General features: G+C 45.6%; 1 protein-coding gene across 1 annotated transcript in view; it reads left to right on the plus strand.

Moving 5' to 3' along the window:
• The window catches only part of LOC138638839 (oocyte zinc finger protein XlCOF22-like), a 247230-nt gene that overhangs the window by 153079 nt on the left and 80252 nt on the right, over positions 1-13899 (plus strand). The window contains exons 5-8 of the mRNA XM_069728497.1: positions 3259-3350; positions 3430-3499; positions 3595-3665; positions 3752-3860. Of these exons, the coding sequence (XP_069584598.1) occupies positions 3259-3350; positions 3430-3499; positions 3595-3665; positions 3752-3860 (342 nt within the window). The remainder of the gene's footprint in view (positions 1-3258; positions 3351-3429; positions 3500-3594; positions 3666-3751; positions 3861-13899) is intronic.

The following is a 13899-nucleotide window of genomic DNA, read 5'->3' on the forward strand; positions in this document are numbered from 1 at the left end:
GTTCTCTAAGATGGTTCATTTGGTGCCTTTGCCTAAATTGCCTTCCTCTTCAGATTTGGTTCCGTTGTTTTTTCAGCATGTGGTCCGTTTGCATGGTATTCCGGAGAATATTGTGTCCGACAGAGGTTCCCAGTTTGTTTCTAGGTTTTGGCGGGCCTTTTGTGCTAGGCTGGGCATTGATTTGTCTTTTTCTTCTGCGTTTCATCCTCAGACAAATTGTCAGAATGAGCGAACTAATCAGACTTTGGAGACTTATTTGAGATGCTTTGTGTCTGCTGATCAGGATGATTGGGTGGCTTTCTTGCCATTGGCCGAGTTTGCCCTTAATAATCGGGCTAGTTCGGCTACTTTGGTTTCGCCTTTCTTTTGTAATTTTGGTTTTCATCCTCGTTTTTCTTCTGGGCAGGTTGAGCCTTCTGACAGTCCTGGTATGGATTCTGTGGTTGACAGGTTGCAGCAGATTTGGGCTCATGTGGTGGACAATTTGGTGTTGTCTCAGGAGGAGGCTCAACGTTTTGCTAACCGTCGTCGGTGTGTTGGTTCCCGGCTTCGGGTTGGGGATCCGGTCTGGTTGTCTTCCCGTCATGTTCCTATGAAGGTTTCTTCTCCTAAGTTTAAGCCTCAGTTTATTGGTCCTTATAGGATTTCTGAGATTATTAATCCGGTGTCTTTTCGACTGGCGCTTCCGGCCTCTTTTGCGATCCATAATGTCTTCCATAGATCTTTATTGCGGAAATATGTGGAGCCCGTTGTTCCCTCTGTTGATCCTCCGGCCCCTGTGTTGGTTGATGGGGAGTTGGAATATGTTGTTGAGAAGATTTTGGATTCCCGTTTTTCAAAGCGGAGGCTTCAGTACCTTGTCAAATGGAAGGGTTATGGCCAGGAGGATAATTCTTGGGTTTTTGCCTCTGATGTCCATGCCGCTGATTTGGTTCGTGCCTTTCATCTGGCTCGTCCTGATCGGCCTGGGGGCTCTGGTGAGGGTTCGGTGACCCCTCCTCAAGGGGGCGTACTGTTCTGAATTCTGCTTTTGGGCTCCCTCCGGTGGTTGTAGGTGGTAATGCAGTTGTCCCTGGGCTGCAGTCCTGGTCAGGTGTATCTACTGATTGCAATTCTGACTGGGGTATTTAGGTTTGCGGGATTCTTTAGTCCTTTCCAGTTGTCAATGGTTTTTGGGAGGTGTTGGACCTCTGTCTGGTTTCTCCTGCTTAGCTGCCTATTCAGCAAAGATAAGTGTCTGTGTTTTTTTTCTATGGCACACATGCTGTGTGCTGGATTTTTGATTGTATTCCTGCTCTGAGTGTAGGATTCTCTGGAGTTGCAGATATACGTTCCACGTCTTTAGTTAGATGGAGGAATGTTTTGTATAATCTGCTGTGGATATTTTTGGAAGTGTTTTAATACTGACCGCACAGTATTCTGTCCTATCCTCTCCTATTTTAGCTAGAGTAGCCTCTTGTTAAATCCTGTTTTCTGCCTGTGTGTGTCTTTCCTCTCCTACTCACAGTCAATATTTGTGGGGGGCTGCGGTGTTAGATCAGGTTTTGCGGTCAGTACAGTTACCACCTACTCCAGTGAGAGTTATTCATGCGGCTCCAAGGTCACCGGATCATAACAGTTATCAGTCATTGTACAGGAGGAGGTGAGCTGTGACATCACCTATTGTGAATGGTGGATCCTGTGTTATTTATTGTATATAGAGGTGTTATCAGTCATTGTACAGGAGGAGGAGGTGAGCTGTGATATCACCTATTGTGAATGGTGGATCCTGTGTGATCTTCTGTATATAGAGGTGTTATCAGGCATTGTACAGGAGGAGGTGAGCTGTGACATCACCTATTGTGTATGGTGGATCCTGTGTTATCTACTGTATGTAGAGGTGTTATCAGTCATTGTACAGGAGGAGGAGGTTTGCTGTGACATCACCGATTGTGAATGATGGATCCTGTGTTATATACTGTATATAGAGGTGTTATCAGTCATTGTACAGGAGGAGGAGGTGAGCTGTGACATCACCTATTGTGAATGGTGGATCCTGTGTTATATACTGTATATAGAGGTGTTATCAGTCATTGTACTGGAGGAGGAGGAGGTGAGCTGTGATATCACCTATTGTGAATGGTGGATCCTGTGTGATCTTCTGTATATAGAGGTGTTATCAGTCATTGTACAGGAGGAGGAGGAGGTCAGCGGTGATATCAAATATTGTGAATGGTGGATCCTGTATTATCTACTGTATATAGAGGTGTTATTAGTCATTTTATAGGAGGATGAGGTGAGCTGTGATATCAAATATTGTGAATGGTGGATCCTGTATTATCTACTGTATATAGAGGTGTTATTAGTCATTGTACAGGAGGAGGAGGTGAGCTGTGACATCACCTATTGTGAATGGTGGAGCCTGTGTTATCTACTGTATATAGAGGTGTTATCAGTCATTTTATAGGAGGATGAGGTGAGCTGTGATATCACCTATTGTGAATGGTGGAGCCTGTGTTATCTACTGTATATAGAGGTGTTATCAGTCATTGTACTGGAGGAGGAGGTGAGCTGTGATATCAAATATTGTGAATGGTGATATCACAGGTGGTGTTATCTCCTGTATATAGAGGTGTTATCAGTCATTGTACAGGAGGAGGAGGTGAGCTGTGATATCACCTATTGTGAATGGTGGATCCTGTGTTATCTACTGTATATAGAGGTGCTAGGAGTCATCGTACATGAGGAGGGGAAGGTGAGCTGTGACATCTCCTATTGTGAATGGTGGATCCTGTGTTATCTACTGTATATAGAGGTGTTATCAGTCATTGTACAGGAGGAGGAGGAGGAGAGCTGTGACATGACCTGTTCTAAATGGTGTATCTGCTGTATACAGAGTTCCCCTATTGTGTCTTTCCTGTTTTTGTAAACTTTTATGGGGGGATAATGAGACTGATAACAGGTCTTCTCTAATACAGAGGAATTATGAGTAAATGTCCTGCTTCTCGTGTGAAAATTGCAAGATTTATGTTCTATAAGATTCTGTGATATACGGGAATATTTGTAAACCACTTGTTGGAAGCAATGGGCCATTACCAGATGATACCTTTTCTTTATTAATTACTTTTCTTCAACCATTGTCCCATCTAATGACATAACAGGTTGTAGCCTCGTCTGCCCATATAATGGATGGGTCTGTGGGATGAGCGGCCCCAGGCCGGGTATATACTGTGGTGGTATATATTACACTCTATGGTCTTCACTACTTGTCTCCCACAGATGGGTCCAGTAGGAGAACTTCCTCCCAGGGATGTCCAACGCCTTTGTATGCCTGTGATAGTTCGGAGGAGAATGTCCTGGAGAATCATCAGGTAGATGGTGCTTTGTCAGCCTAATATGACCATAAATCACCGATTCATAGCTCATTTTACATTTTTCTTGTATTTTTAGGGTGAAGATTTGATTAAGGTTGAAGTCATGGATGAAGAAGAGGGGACTTATATCATGACAGAGCAGCGGTGTAAGGAGGGGAGACATCAATGTCTGTTAGAGGGTCACCTACATAATACTCCCATCGACCCATCTAACAATCTCTTCTCTCACTCGTTCCTACAGATGAACTCCGAAATCCCACAGAGGGAGGTCTGGCTCCACTGGATTCCATGGACCGTCTAGAGAGTCACCAGGTAGCCGCACTCAGATGCTGTATGTGGGGGCTTCTTCTGTTCTTGTGTCTGCGTATTGCTCTGAGCCTTTATATATGTGACATCAGGGCGGATATCTGATGGATATTAAAGTGGAGGATGAGGAAGAGCAGATGGTGGGCAATCAGCCGTGTGTGAGGAACCTGAAGAAGGAGAATCCAGGAGCTGAGACTGCAGGTATGTAATAATGACTATACAGTCATACCGCATGGGTTTATTAATGAGTAATCACAGTGATATCACAGGGGTGTAATAATGACTATACACAGTGATATCACAGGGGTGTAATAATGAGTAATCACAGTGATATCACAGGGGTGTAATGATGACTATACACAGTGATATCACAGGGTGTAATAATGACTATACAGTGATACCACATGGGTTTATTAATGAGTAATCACAGTGATATCACAGGGGTGTAATGATGACTATACACAGTGATATCACAGGGGTGTAATAATGACTATACAGTGATACCACATGGGTTTATTAATGAGTAATCACAGTGATATCACAGGGGTGTAATAATGACTATACAGTGATACCACATGGGTTTATTAATGAGTAATCACAGTGATATCACAGGGGTGTAATAATGACTATACAGTGATACCACATGGGTTTATTAATGAGTAATCACAGTGATATCACAGGGGTGTAATAATGACTATACAGTGATACCACATGGGTTTATTAATGAGTAATCACAGTGATATCACAGGGGTGTAATAATGACTATACACAGTGATATCACAGGGGTGTAATAATGACTATACAGTGATACCACATGGGTTTATTAATGAGTAATCACAGTGATATCACAGGGGTGTCATAATGACTATACACAGTGATATCACAGGGGTGTAATAATGACTATACAGTCATACCGCATGGGTTTATTAATGAGTAATCACAGTGATATCACAGGGGTGTAATAATGACTATACACAGTGATATCACAGGGTGTAATAATGACTATACAGTGATACCACATGGGTTTATTAATGAGTAATCACAGTGATATCACAGGGGTGTCATAATGACTATACACAGTGATATCACAGGGTGTAATAATGACTATACAGTGATACCACATGGGTTTATTAATGAGTAATCACAGTGATATCACAGGGGTGTCATAATGACTATACACAGTGATATCACAGGGGTGTAATAATGACTATACACAGTGATATCACAGGGGTGTAATAATGACTATACAGTGATACCACATGGGTTTATTAATGAGTAATCACAGTGATATCACAGGGGTGTCATAATGACTATACACAGTGATATCACAGGGTGTAATAATGACTATACAGTGATACCGCATGGGTTTATTAATGAGTAATCACAGTGATATCACAGGGGTGTAATAATGACTATACACAGTGATATCACAGGGGTGTAATAATGACTATACACAGTGATATCACAGGGTGTAATAATGACTATACAGTGATACCACATGGGTTTATTAATGAGTAATCACAGTGATATCTCACGGGTGTAATAATGTCTATACTCGGTGATATCACAGGGGTGTAATAATGACTATACACAGTGATACCACTGGGGTGTAATAATTACTACAGTGATATCACATGGGTTTATTAATGAGTAATCACAGTGATATCACAGGGGTGTAATAATGACTATACACAGTGATATCTTCAGGAAGTAACCGAGAGACTTTCCTCCATAAGATGTAGAAAAGCCGGTGGCCTGGATGGAATCCTACCAGAAATGCTGAAGTTCAGCCCACCAGAAATACAGGCTGCAATGGTTAACCCCTTTACCCCCAAGGGTGGTTTGCACGTTAATGACCGGGCCAATTTTTACAATTCTGACCACTGTCCCTTTATGAGGTTATAACTCTGGAACGCTTCAATGGATCCCGGTGATTCTGACACTGTTTTCTCGGGACATATTGTACTTCATGACAATGGTAAAAAATTCTTTGATAGTACCTGCGTTTATTTGTGAAAAAAACGGAAATTTGGTGAAAATTATGAAAATTTCGCAATTTTCCAACTTTGAATTTTTATGCAATTAAATCACAGAGATATGTCACACAAAATACTTAATAAGTAACCTTTCCCACATGTCTACTTTACATCAGCACAATTTTGGAACCAAAATTTTTTTTTGTTAGGGAGTTATAAGGGTTAAAAGTTGACCAGCAATTTCTCATTTCTACAACACCATTTTATTTTAGGGACCACATCTCATTTGAAGTCATTTTGAGGGGTCTATATGATAGAAAATACCCAAGTGTGACACCATTCTAAAAACTGCACCCCTCAAGGTGCTCAAAACCATATTCAAGAAGTTTATTAACCTTTCTGGTGCTTCACAGGAATTTTTTGAATGTTTAAATAAAAATGAACATTTAACTTTTTTTCACAAAAAATTTAATTCAGCTCCAATTTGTTTTATTTTACCAAGGATAACGGGAGAAAATGGACCCCAAACATTGTTGTACAATTTGTCCTGAGTATGCCAATACCCCACATGTAGGGGTAAACCACTGTTTGGGCGCATGGCAGAGCTCGGAAGCGAAGGAGTGCCATTTGACTTTTCAATGCAAAATTGACTGGAATTGAGATGGGACGCCATGTTTCGTTTGGAGAGCCCCTGATGTGGCTAAACATTGAAACCCCCCACAAGTGACACCATTTTGGAAAGTAGACCCCCTAAGGAACTTATCTAGAGGTGTGGTGAGCACTTTGACCCACCAAGTGCTTCACAGAAGTTTATAATGTAGAACCGTAAAAATAAAAAATCATATTTTTTCACAAAAATTATCTTTTCGCCCCCAATTTTTTATTTTCCAAGGGTAAGAGAAGAAATTGGACCCCAAAAGTTGTTGTACAATTTGTCCTGAGTACGCGGATACCCCATATGTGGGGGTAAACCACTGTTTGGGTGGATGGGAGAGCTCGGAAGGGAAGGAGCGCCGTTTGACTTTTCAATGCAAAATTGACAGGAATTGAGATGGGACGTCATGTTGCGTTTGAAGAGCCACTGATGTGCCTAAACATTGAAACCCCCCACAAGTGACACCATTTTGGAAAGTAGACCCCCTAAGGAACTTATCTAGAGGTGTGGTGAGCACTTTGACCCACCAAGTGCTTCACAGAAGTTTATAATGTAGAACCGTAAAAATAAAAAATCATATTTTTTCACAAAAATTATCTTTTTGCCCCCAATTTTTTATTTTCCCAAGGGTAAGAGAAGAAATTGGACCCCAAAAGTTGTTGTACAATTTGTCCTGAGTACGCTGATACCCCATATGTGGGGGTAAACCACTGTTTGGGCGGATGGGAGAGCTCGGAAGGGAAGGAGCGCTCTTTGACTTTTCAAAGCAAAATTGACAGGAATTGAGATGGGACGCCATGTTGCGTTTGAAGAGCCACTGATGTGCCTAAACATTTAAACCCCCCACAAATGACACCATTTTGGAAAGTAGACCCCCTAAGGAACTTATCTAGAGGTGTGGTGAGCACTTTGACCCACCAAGTGCTTCACAGAAGTTTATAATGCAGAGCCGTAAAAATAAAACAACATTTTTTTCCCACAAAAATTATTTTTTTAGCCCCCAGTTTTGTATTTTCCTGAGGGTAACAGGAGAAATTGGACCCCAAAATTTGTTGCCCAATTTGTCCTGAGTGCGATGATACACCATATGTGGGGGGAACCACTGTTTGGGCACATGGGAGGGCTCAGAAGGGAAGGAGTGCCATTTGAATGCAGACTAAAGGTACTGTCACACTAGACGATATCGCTAGCGATCCGTGACGTTGCAGCGTCCTCGCTAGCGATATCGTCCAGTGTGACAGGCAGCAGCGATCAGGCCCCTGCTGGGAGATCGCTGGTCGGGGAAGAAAGTCCAGAACTTTATTTCGTCGCTGTACTCCCCGTAGACATCGCTGAATCGGCGTGTGTGACACCGATTCAGCGATGTCTTTGCTGGTAACCAGGGTAAACATCGGGTAACTAAGCGCTGGGCCGCGCTTAGTAACCCGATGTTTACCCTGGTTACCATCCTAAAAGTAAAAAAACAAACACTACATACTTACCTACAGCCGTCTGTCCTCCAGCGCAGTGCTCTGCTCTCCTCCTGCTCTGACTGTGAGCGTCGGTCAGCCGGAAAGCAGAGCGGTGACGTCACCGCTCTGCTTTCTGGCTGCCCGGCGCTCACAGCCAGACCAGAGAAGCAGAGCGCCGAGGACAGACGGCTGTAGGTAAGTATGTAGCGTTTGTTTTTTTACTTTTTAGGATGGTAACCAGGGTAAACATCGGGTTACTAAGCGCGGCCCTGCGCTTAGTTACCCGATGTTTACCCTGGTTACCGGGGACCTCGGGATCGTTGGTCGCTGGAGAGCTGTCTGTGTGACAGCTCTCCAGCGACCACACAGCGACGCTGCAGCGATCCGGATCGTTGTCGGTATCGCTGCAGCGTCGCTATGTGTGACGGTACCTTTAGATGGAATGGTCTGCAGGTGTCACATTGCGTTTGCAGAGCCCCTAATGTACCTAAACAGTAGAAACCCCCCAAAAGTGACACCATTTTGGAAAGTAGACCCCCTTACGAACTTATCTAGATATGTGCTGAGCGCTTTGACCCACCAAGGGCTTCACAGAAGTTTATAATGGAGAGCCGTAAAAATAAAACAAAATTTTTTTCCCACAAAAATTATTTTTTAGCCCCCAGTTTTGTATTTTCCCGAGGGTAACAGGAGAAATTCGACCCCACAATTTGTTGTCCAATTTGTCCTGAGTGCGCTGATACCCCATATGTGGGGGGGAACCACTGTTTGGGCGCATGGGAGGGCTCGGAAGGGAAGGAGCTCCATTTGGAATGAGGACTTAGATGGAATGGTCTGCAGGTGTCACATTGCATTTGCAGAGCCCCTAATGTACCTAAACAGTAGAAACCTCCCACAAGTGACACCATTTTGGAAACTAGACCCCCTAAGGAACTCATCTAGATGTGTTGTGATAGCTTTGAACCCCCAAGTGTTTCACTACAGTTTGTAACGCAGAGCCGTGAAAATTAAAAAATAAAAATCTTTCCCCCCAAAATTATTTTTTAGCCCCCAGTTTTGTATTTTCCCGAGGGTAAGAGGAGAAATTCGACCCCAAAAGTTGTTGTCCAATTTGTCCTGAGTACGCTGATACCCCGTATGTTGGGGGAAACCACCGTTTGAGCGCATGGCAGAGCTCGGAAGGGAAGGAGCGCCATTTGGAATGCAGACTTAGATGGAATGGTCTGCAGACGTCACATTGCGTTTGCAGAACCCCTAATGTACCTAAACAGTAGAAACCCCCCACAAGTGACCCCATATTGGAAACTAGACCCCCCAGGGAACTAATCTAGATGTGTTGTGAGAACTTTGAACCCCCAAGTGTTTCACTACAGTTTATAACGCAGAGCCGTGAAAATAAAAAATCCTTTTTTTTCCCACAAAAAATATGTTTTAGCCCCGAGTTTTGTATTTTCCCAAGGGTAACAGGAGAAATTGGACCCCAAAAGTTGTTGTCCTATTTGTCCTGAGTACGCTGATACCCCATATGTTGGGGTAAACCCCTGTTTGGGCACACGGGAGAGCTCGGAAGGGAAGGAGCACTGTTTTACTTTTTCAACCCAGAATTGGCTGGAATTGAGATCGGACGCCATGTCGCGTTTGGAGAGCCCCTGATGTGCCTAAACAGTGGAAACCCCCCAATTATAACTGAAACCCTAATGCAAACACACCCCTAACTCTAATCCCAACAGTAACCCTAACCACACCTCTAACCCTGACACACCTCTAACCCTAATCCCAACCCTATTCACAACCGTAAATGTAATCTAAACCCTAACTGTAACTTTAGCCCCAACCCAAACTGTAGCCCTAACCCTAATCCTAACCCTAGCCCTAACCCTAGCCCTAACCCTAGCCCTAACCCTAACCCTAGCCCTAGCCCTAACCCTAGCCCTAACCCTAGCCCTAACTCTAACCCTAGCCCTAATGGGAAAATGGAAATAAATACATTTTTTTATTTTTCCCTAACTAAGGGGGTGATGAAGGGGGGTTTGATTTACTTTTATAGCGGGTTTTTTAGCGGATTTTTATGATTGGCAGCCGTCACACACTGAAAGACGCTTTTTATTGCAAAAAAATATTTTTTGCGTTACCACATTTTGAGAGCTATAATTTTTCTATATTTTGGTCCACAGAGTCATGTGAGGTATTGTTTTTTGCGGGACGAGTTGACGTTTTTATTGGTAACATTTTCGGGCACGTGACATTTTTTGATCGCTTTTTATTCCGATTTTTGTGAGGCAGAATGACCAAAAACCAGCTATTCATGAATTTCTTTTGGGGGAGGCGTTTATACCGTTCCGCGTTTGGTAAAATTGATAAAGCAGTTTTATTCTTCGGGTCAGTACAATTACAGCGACACCTCATTTATATCATTTTTTTATGTTTTGGCGCTTTTATACGATAAAAACTATTTTATAGAAAAAATAATTATTTTTGCATCGCTTTATTCTGAGGACTATAACTTTTTTATTTTTTCACTGATGATGCTGTATGGCGGCTCGTTTTTTGCGGGACAAGATGACGTTTTCAGCGGTACCATGGTTATTTATATCTGTCTTTTTGATCGCGTGTTATTCCACTTTTTGTTCGGCGGTATGATAATAAAGCGTTGTTTTTTGCCTCGTTTTTTTTTTTTTTTTTTTCTTACGGTGTTTACTGAAGGGGTTAACTAGTGGGCCAGTTTTATAGGTCGGGCCGTTACGGACGCGGCGATACTAAATATGTGTACTTTTATTGTTTTTTTTTTTTATTTAGATAAAGAAATGTATTTATGGGAATAATATATATATATTTTTTTCATTATTTTGGAATATTTTTTTTAATTTTTTTTTACACATTTGAAATTTTTTTTTTTTACTTTTTTACTTTGTCCCAGGGGGGGACATCACAGATCAGTGATCTGACAGTTTGCACAGCACTCTGTCAGATCACTGATCTGACATGCAGCGCTGCAGCCTTCACAGTGCCTGCTCTAAGCAGGCTCTGTGAAGCCACCTCCCTCCCTGCAGGACCCGGATCCGCGGCCATCTTGGATCCGGGGCTGGAGGGAGCAGGGAGGGAGGTGAGACCCTCGCAGCAACGCGATCACATCGCGTTGCTGCGGGGGGCTCAGGGAAGCCCGCAGGGAGCCCCCTCCCTGCGCGATGCTTCCCTGTACCGCCGGCACATCGCGATCATCTTTGATCGCGGTGTGCCGGGGGTTAATGTGCCGGGGGCGGTCCGTGACCGCTCCTGGCACATCGTGCCGGATGTCAGCTGCGATAGGCAGCTGACACCCGGCCGCGATCGGCGGCGCTCCCCCCGTGAGCGCCGCCGATCGCGCTGGACGTACTATCCCGTCCATGGTCATAGGGGCCCACCCCACATGGACGGGATAGTACGTCCGATGTCAGAAAGGGGTTAAACTCTTCAATATTGTACTGAGTGCCGGCTACTTCCCTCGTACCTGGAACCAAGGCCTCATCACACCCATCCACAAGAGTGGGGACAGGTATGACCCAGCCAACTACAGAGGCATATGCGTCAGCAGCAACCTGGGAAAACTGTTCAACAGTATCCTGAACAAGAGGATCCTCACCTTCCTCACCGAGCACAACGTCCTCAGCAAGAGCCAAGCAGGGTTCATGCCGAACCACCGCACCACTGACCACATCTATACTCTGCACAGCCTCATTCAGAGACACGTCTACAATACAAAGAATGGGAAGATATACGCCTGCTTTGTGGACTTTAAAAAGGCCTTTGATTCAGTGTGGCACCCGGGCTTATTCCTGAAACTGCTGGAGAGTGGAATAGGAGGAAAGACCTACGATGTCATCAAAAGCTCCTACACTGAGAACCGCTGCAGCGTGAGTGTGAACGGCAAAAGAACGGCTTATTTCCAGCAGAGCCGCGGAGTCAGACAAGGCTGCAGCCTAAGTCCAACGCTCTTCAACATCTACATCAACGAGCTGGCTACCGCCCTGGAATCCTCCTCAGCACCAGGTCTCACCCTCCACGACGCCCAGGTGAAATTCCTGCTGTACGCAGATGACCTGCTGCTGCTGTCACCAACCGAGAAAGGCCTCCAGGACAACCTGAAAATCCTAGAGAAATTCAGCTCCACCTGGGCCCTACCGGTCAACCTAAAGAAAACCAACACCATGGTGTTCCAGAGGAGAAAGAGAAGATCAGACCAACACCCATCATTTATCCTCAACAACTGCGACCTCACAGGAACGGACAAATATACCTACCTGGGCCTAGAGATTCACCGGTCAGGGAGCTTCAAACAAGCCATAGAGACCCTGAAAGACAAGGCCTGCAAAACCTTCTATGCCATCCGAAGGACACTCTACCATCTGAAGCCACCAGTGAGGGTCTGGCTAAAAATCTTCGACTCCATCATCGCCCCAATCCTCCTGTATGGCAGCGAAGTCTGGGGTCCTCACACCTACCCAGACTGGTCAAAGTGGGACTCCAGTCCAACAGAAATATTCCACCTGGAATTCTGCAAGCACCTTCTCCAGGTCCATCGGAGCACCTCCAACAGTGCTTGTCGGGCCGAGCTGGGCAGATTCCCTCTACACCTAACAGTTCTAAAGAGGGCGCTGTCATTCCGGGCTCACCTGCATAGGAGCAATCCAAGCTCCCATCACCATAAAGCCCTGATACATGTAGGTGATGCAGAAAAACCAGAACCCTCAGAACAGCCCAGCCAAACCCAACCGGACCAGAACACCAATCACAACAACCTGACAAAAGCCGGAATCAGGAAGATGGCAGACGAAGGCCAGGAGAGGTATGTCAGTGACTGGAAGAATGATATCATCAGCTCACAGAAACTGACCATGTACCGGAGCCTACAGAGAGACTACAGACTGGCGCCATATCTGGAGAAACTCCCGGACCCCAGAGACCGCCAGATCCTGAGCCGATATAGACTCAGTGCCCACAGTCTGGCCATCGAATGTGGCCGACACAGGCAGAGCTACAAGCCCAGGGAGGAAAGACTGTGCCAACACTGTGATCAGGAGGCCATAGAGGACGAAACCCACTTCCTGCTACACTGCTCCAAATACTCAGCAGTGAGGGACACTCACTTCAGGAGACTCTCACATCTCTTCCCAGACTTCATCACCATGAAGGAGGAAGAGAAAACATATATCCTGCTGGGAGAAGAAGAGAGAGCGGTGGAGATAGCAGCGCGGTATGTGAGCGAATGTCATAGACTGCGAGAAAGAGAACTATGATGCCATGGACTATAGCCCCCAACCTGGATCTGCCCCATCCACCTCCCCTATGCCATGGACTATAGCCCCCACCCTGGACCTGCCCCATCCACCTCCCCTATGCCATGGACTATAGCCCCCACCCTGGATCTGCCCCATCCACCTCCCCTATGCCATAGACTATAGCCCCCAACCTGGACCTGCCCCATCCACCTCCCCTATGCCATGGACTATAGCCCCCACAATGGACCTGCCCCATCCACCTCCCCTATGCCATGGACTATAGCCCCCAACCTGAACCTGCCCCATCCACCTCCCCTATGCCATGGATTATAGCCCCCACCCTGGATCTGCCCCATCCACCTCCCCTATGCCATGGACTATAGCCCCCACAATGGACCTGCCCCATCCACCTCCCCTATGCCATGGACTATAGCCCCCACCCTGGATCTGCCCCATCCACCTCCCCTATACCTTGGACTATAGCCCCCACAATGGATCTGCCCCATCCACCTCCTCTATGCCATGGACTATAGCCCCCACCCTGGATCTGCCCCATCCACCTCCCCTATGCCATGGACTATAGCCCCCACCCTGGATCTGCCCCATCCACCTCCCCTATACCTTGGACTATAGCCCCCACAATGGATCTGCCCCATCCACCTCCCCTATGCCATGGTCTATAGCCCCCACAATGGATCTGCCCCCATCCACCTCCCCTATGCCATGGACTATAGCCCCCACCCTGGATCTGCCCCATCCACCTCCCCTATACCTTGGACTATAGCCCCCACAATGGATCTGCCCCATCCACCTCCCCTATACCTTGGACTATAGCCCCCACCCTGGATCTGCCCCATCCACCTCCCCTATGCCATGGACTATAGCCCCCACCCTGGATCTGCC

This window comes from Ranitomeya imitator, chromosome 5 (genome assembly GCF_032444005.1).
Source record: "Ranitomeya imitator isolate aRanImi1 chromosome 5, aRanImi1.pri, whole genome shotgun sequence".
NCBI lineage: Eukaryota > Metazoa > Chordata > Amphibia > Anura > Dendrobatidae > Ranitomeya > Ranitomeya imitator.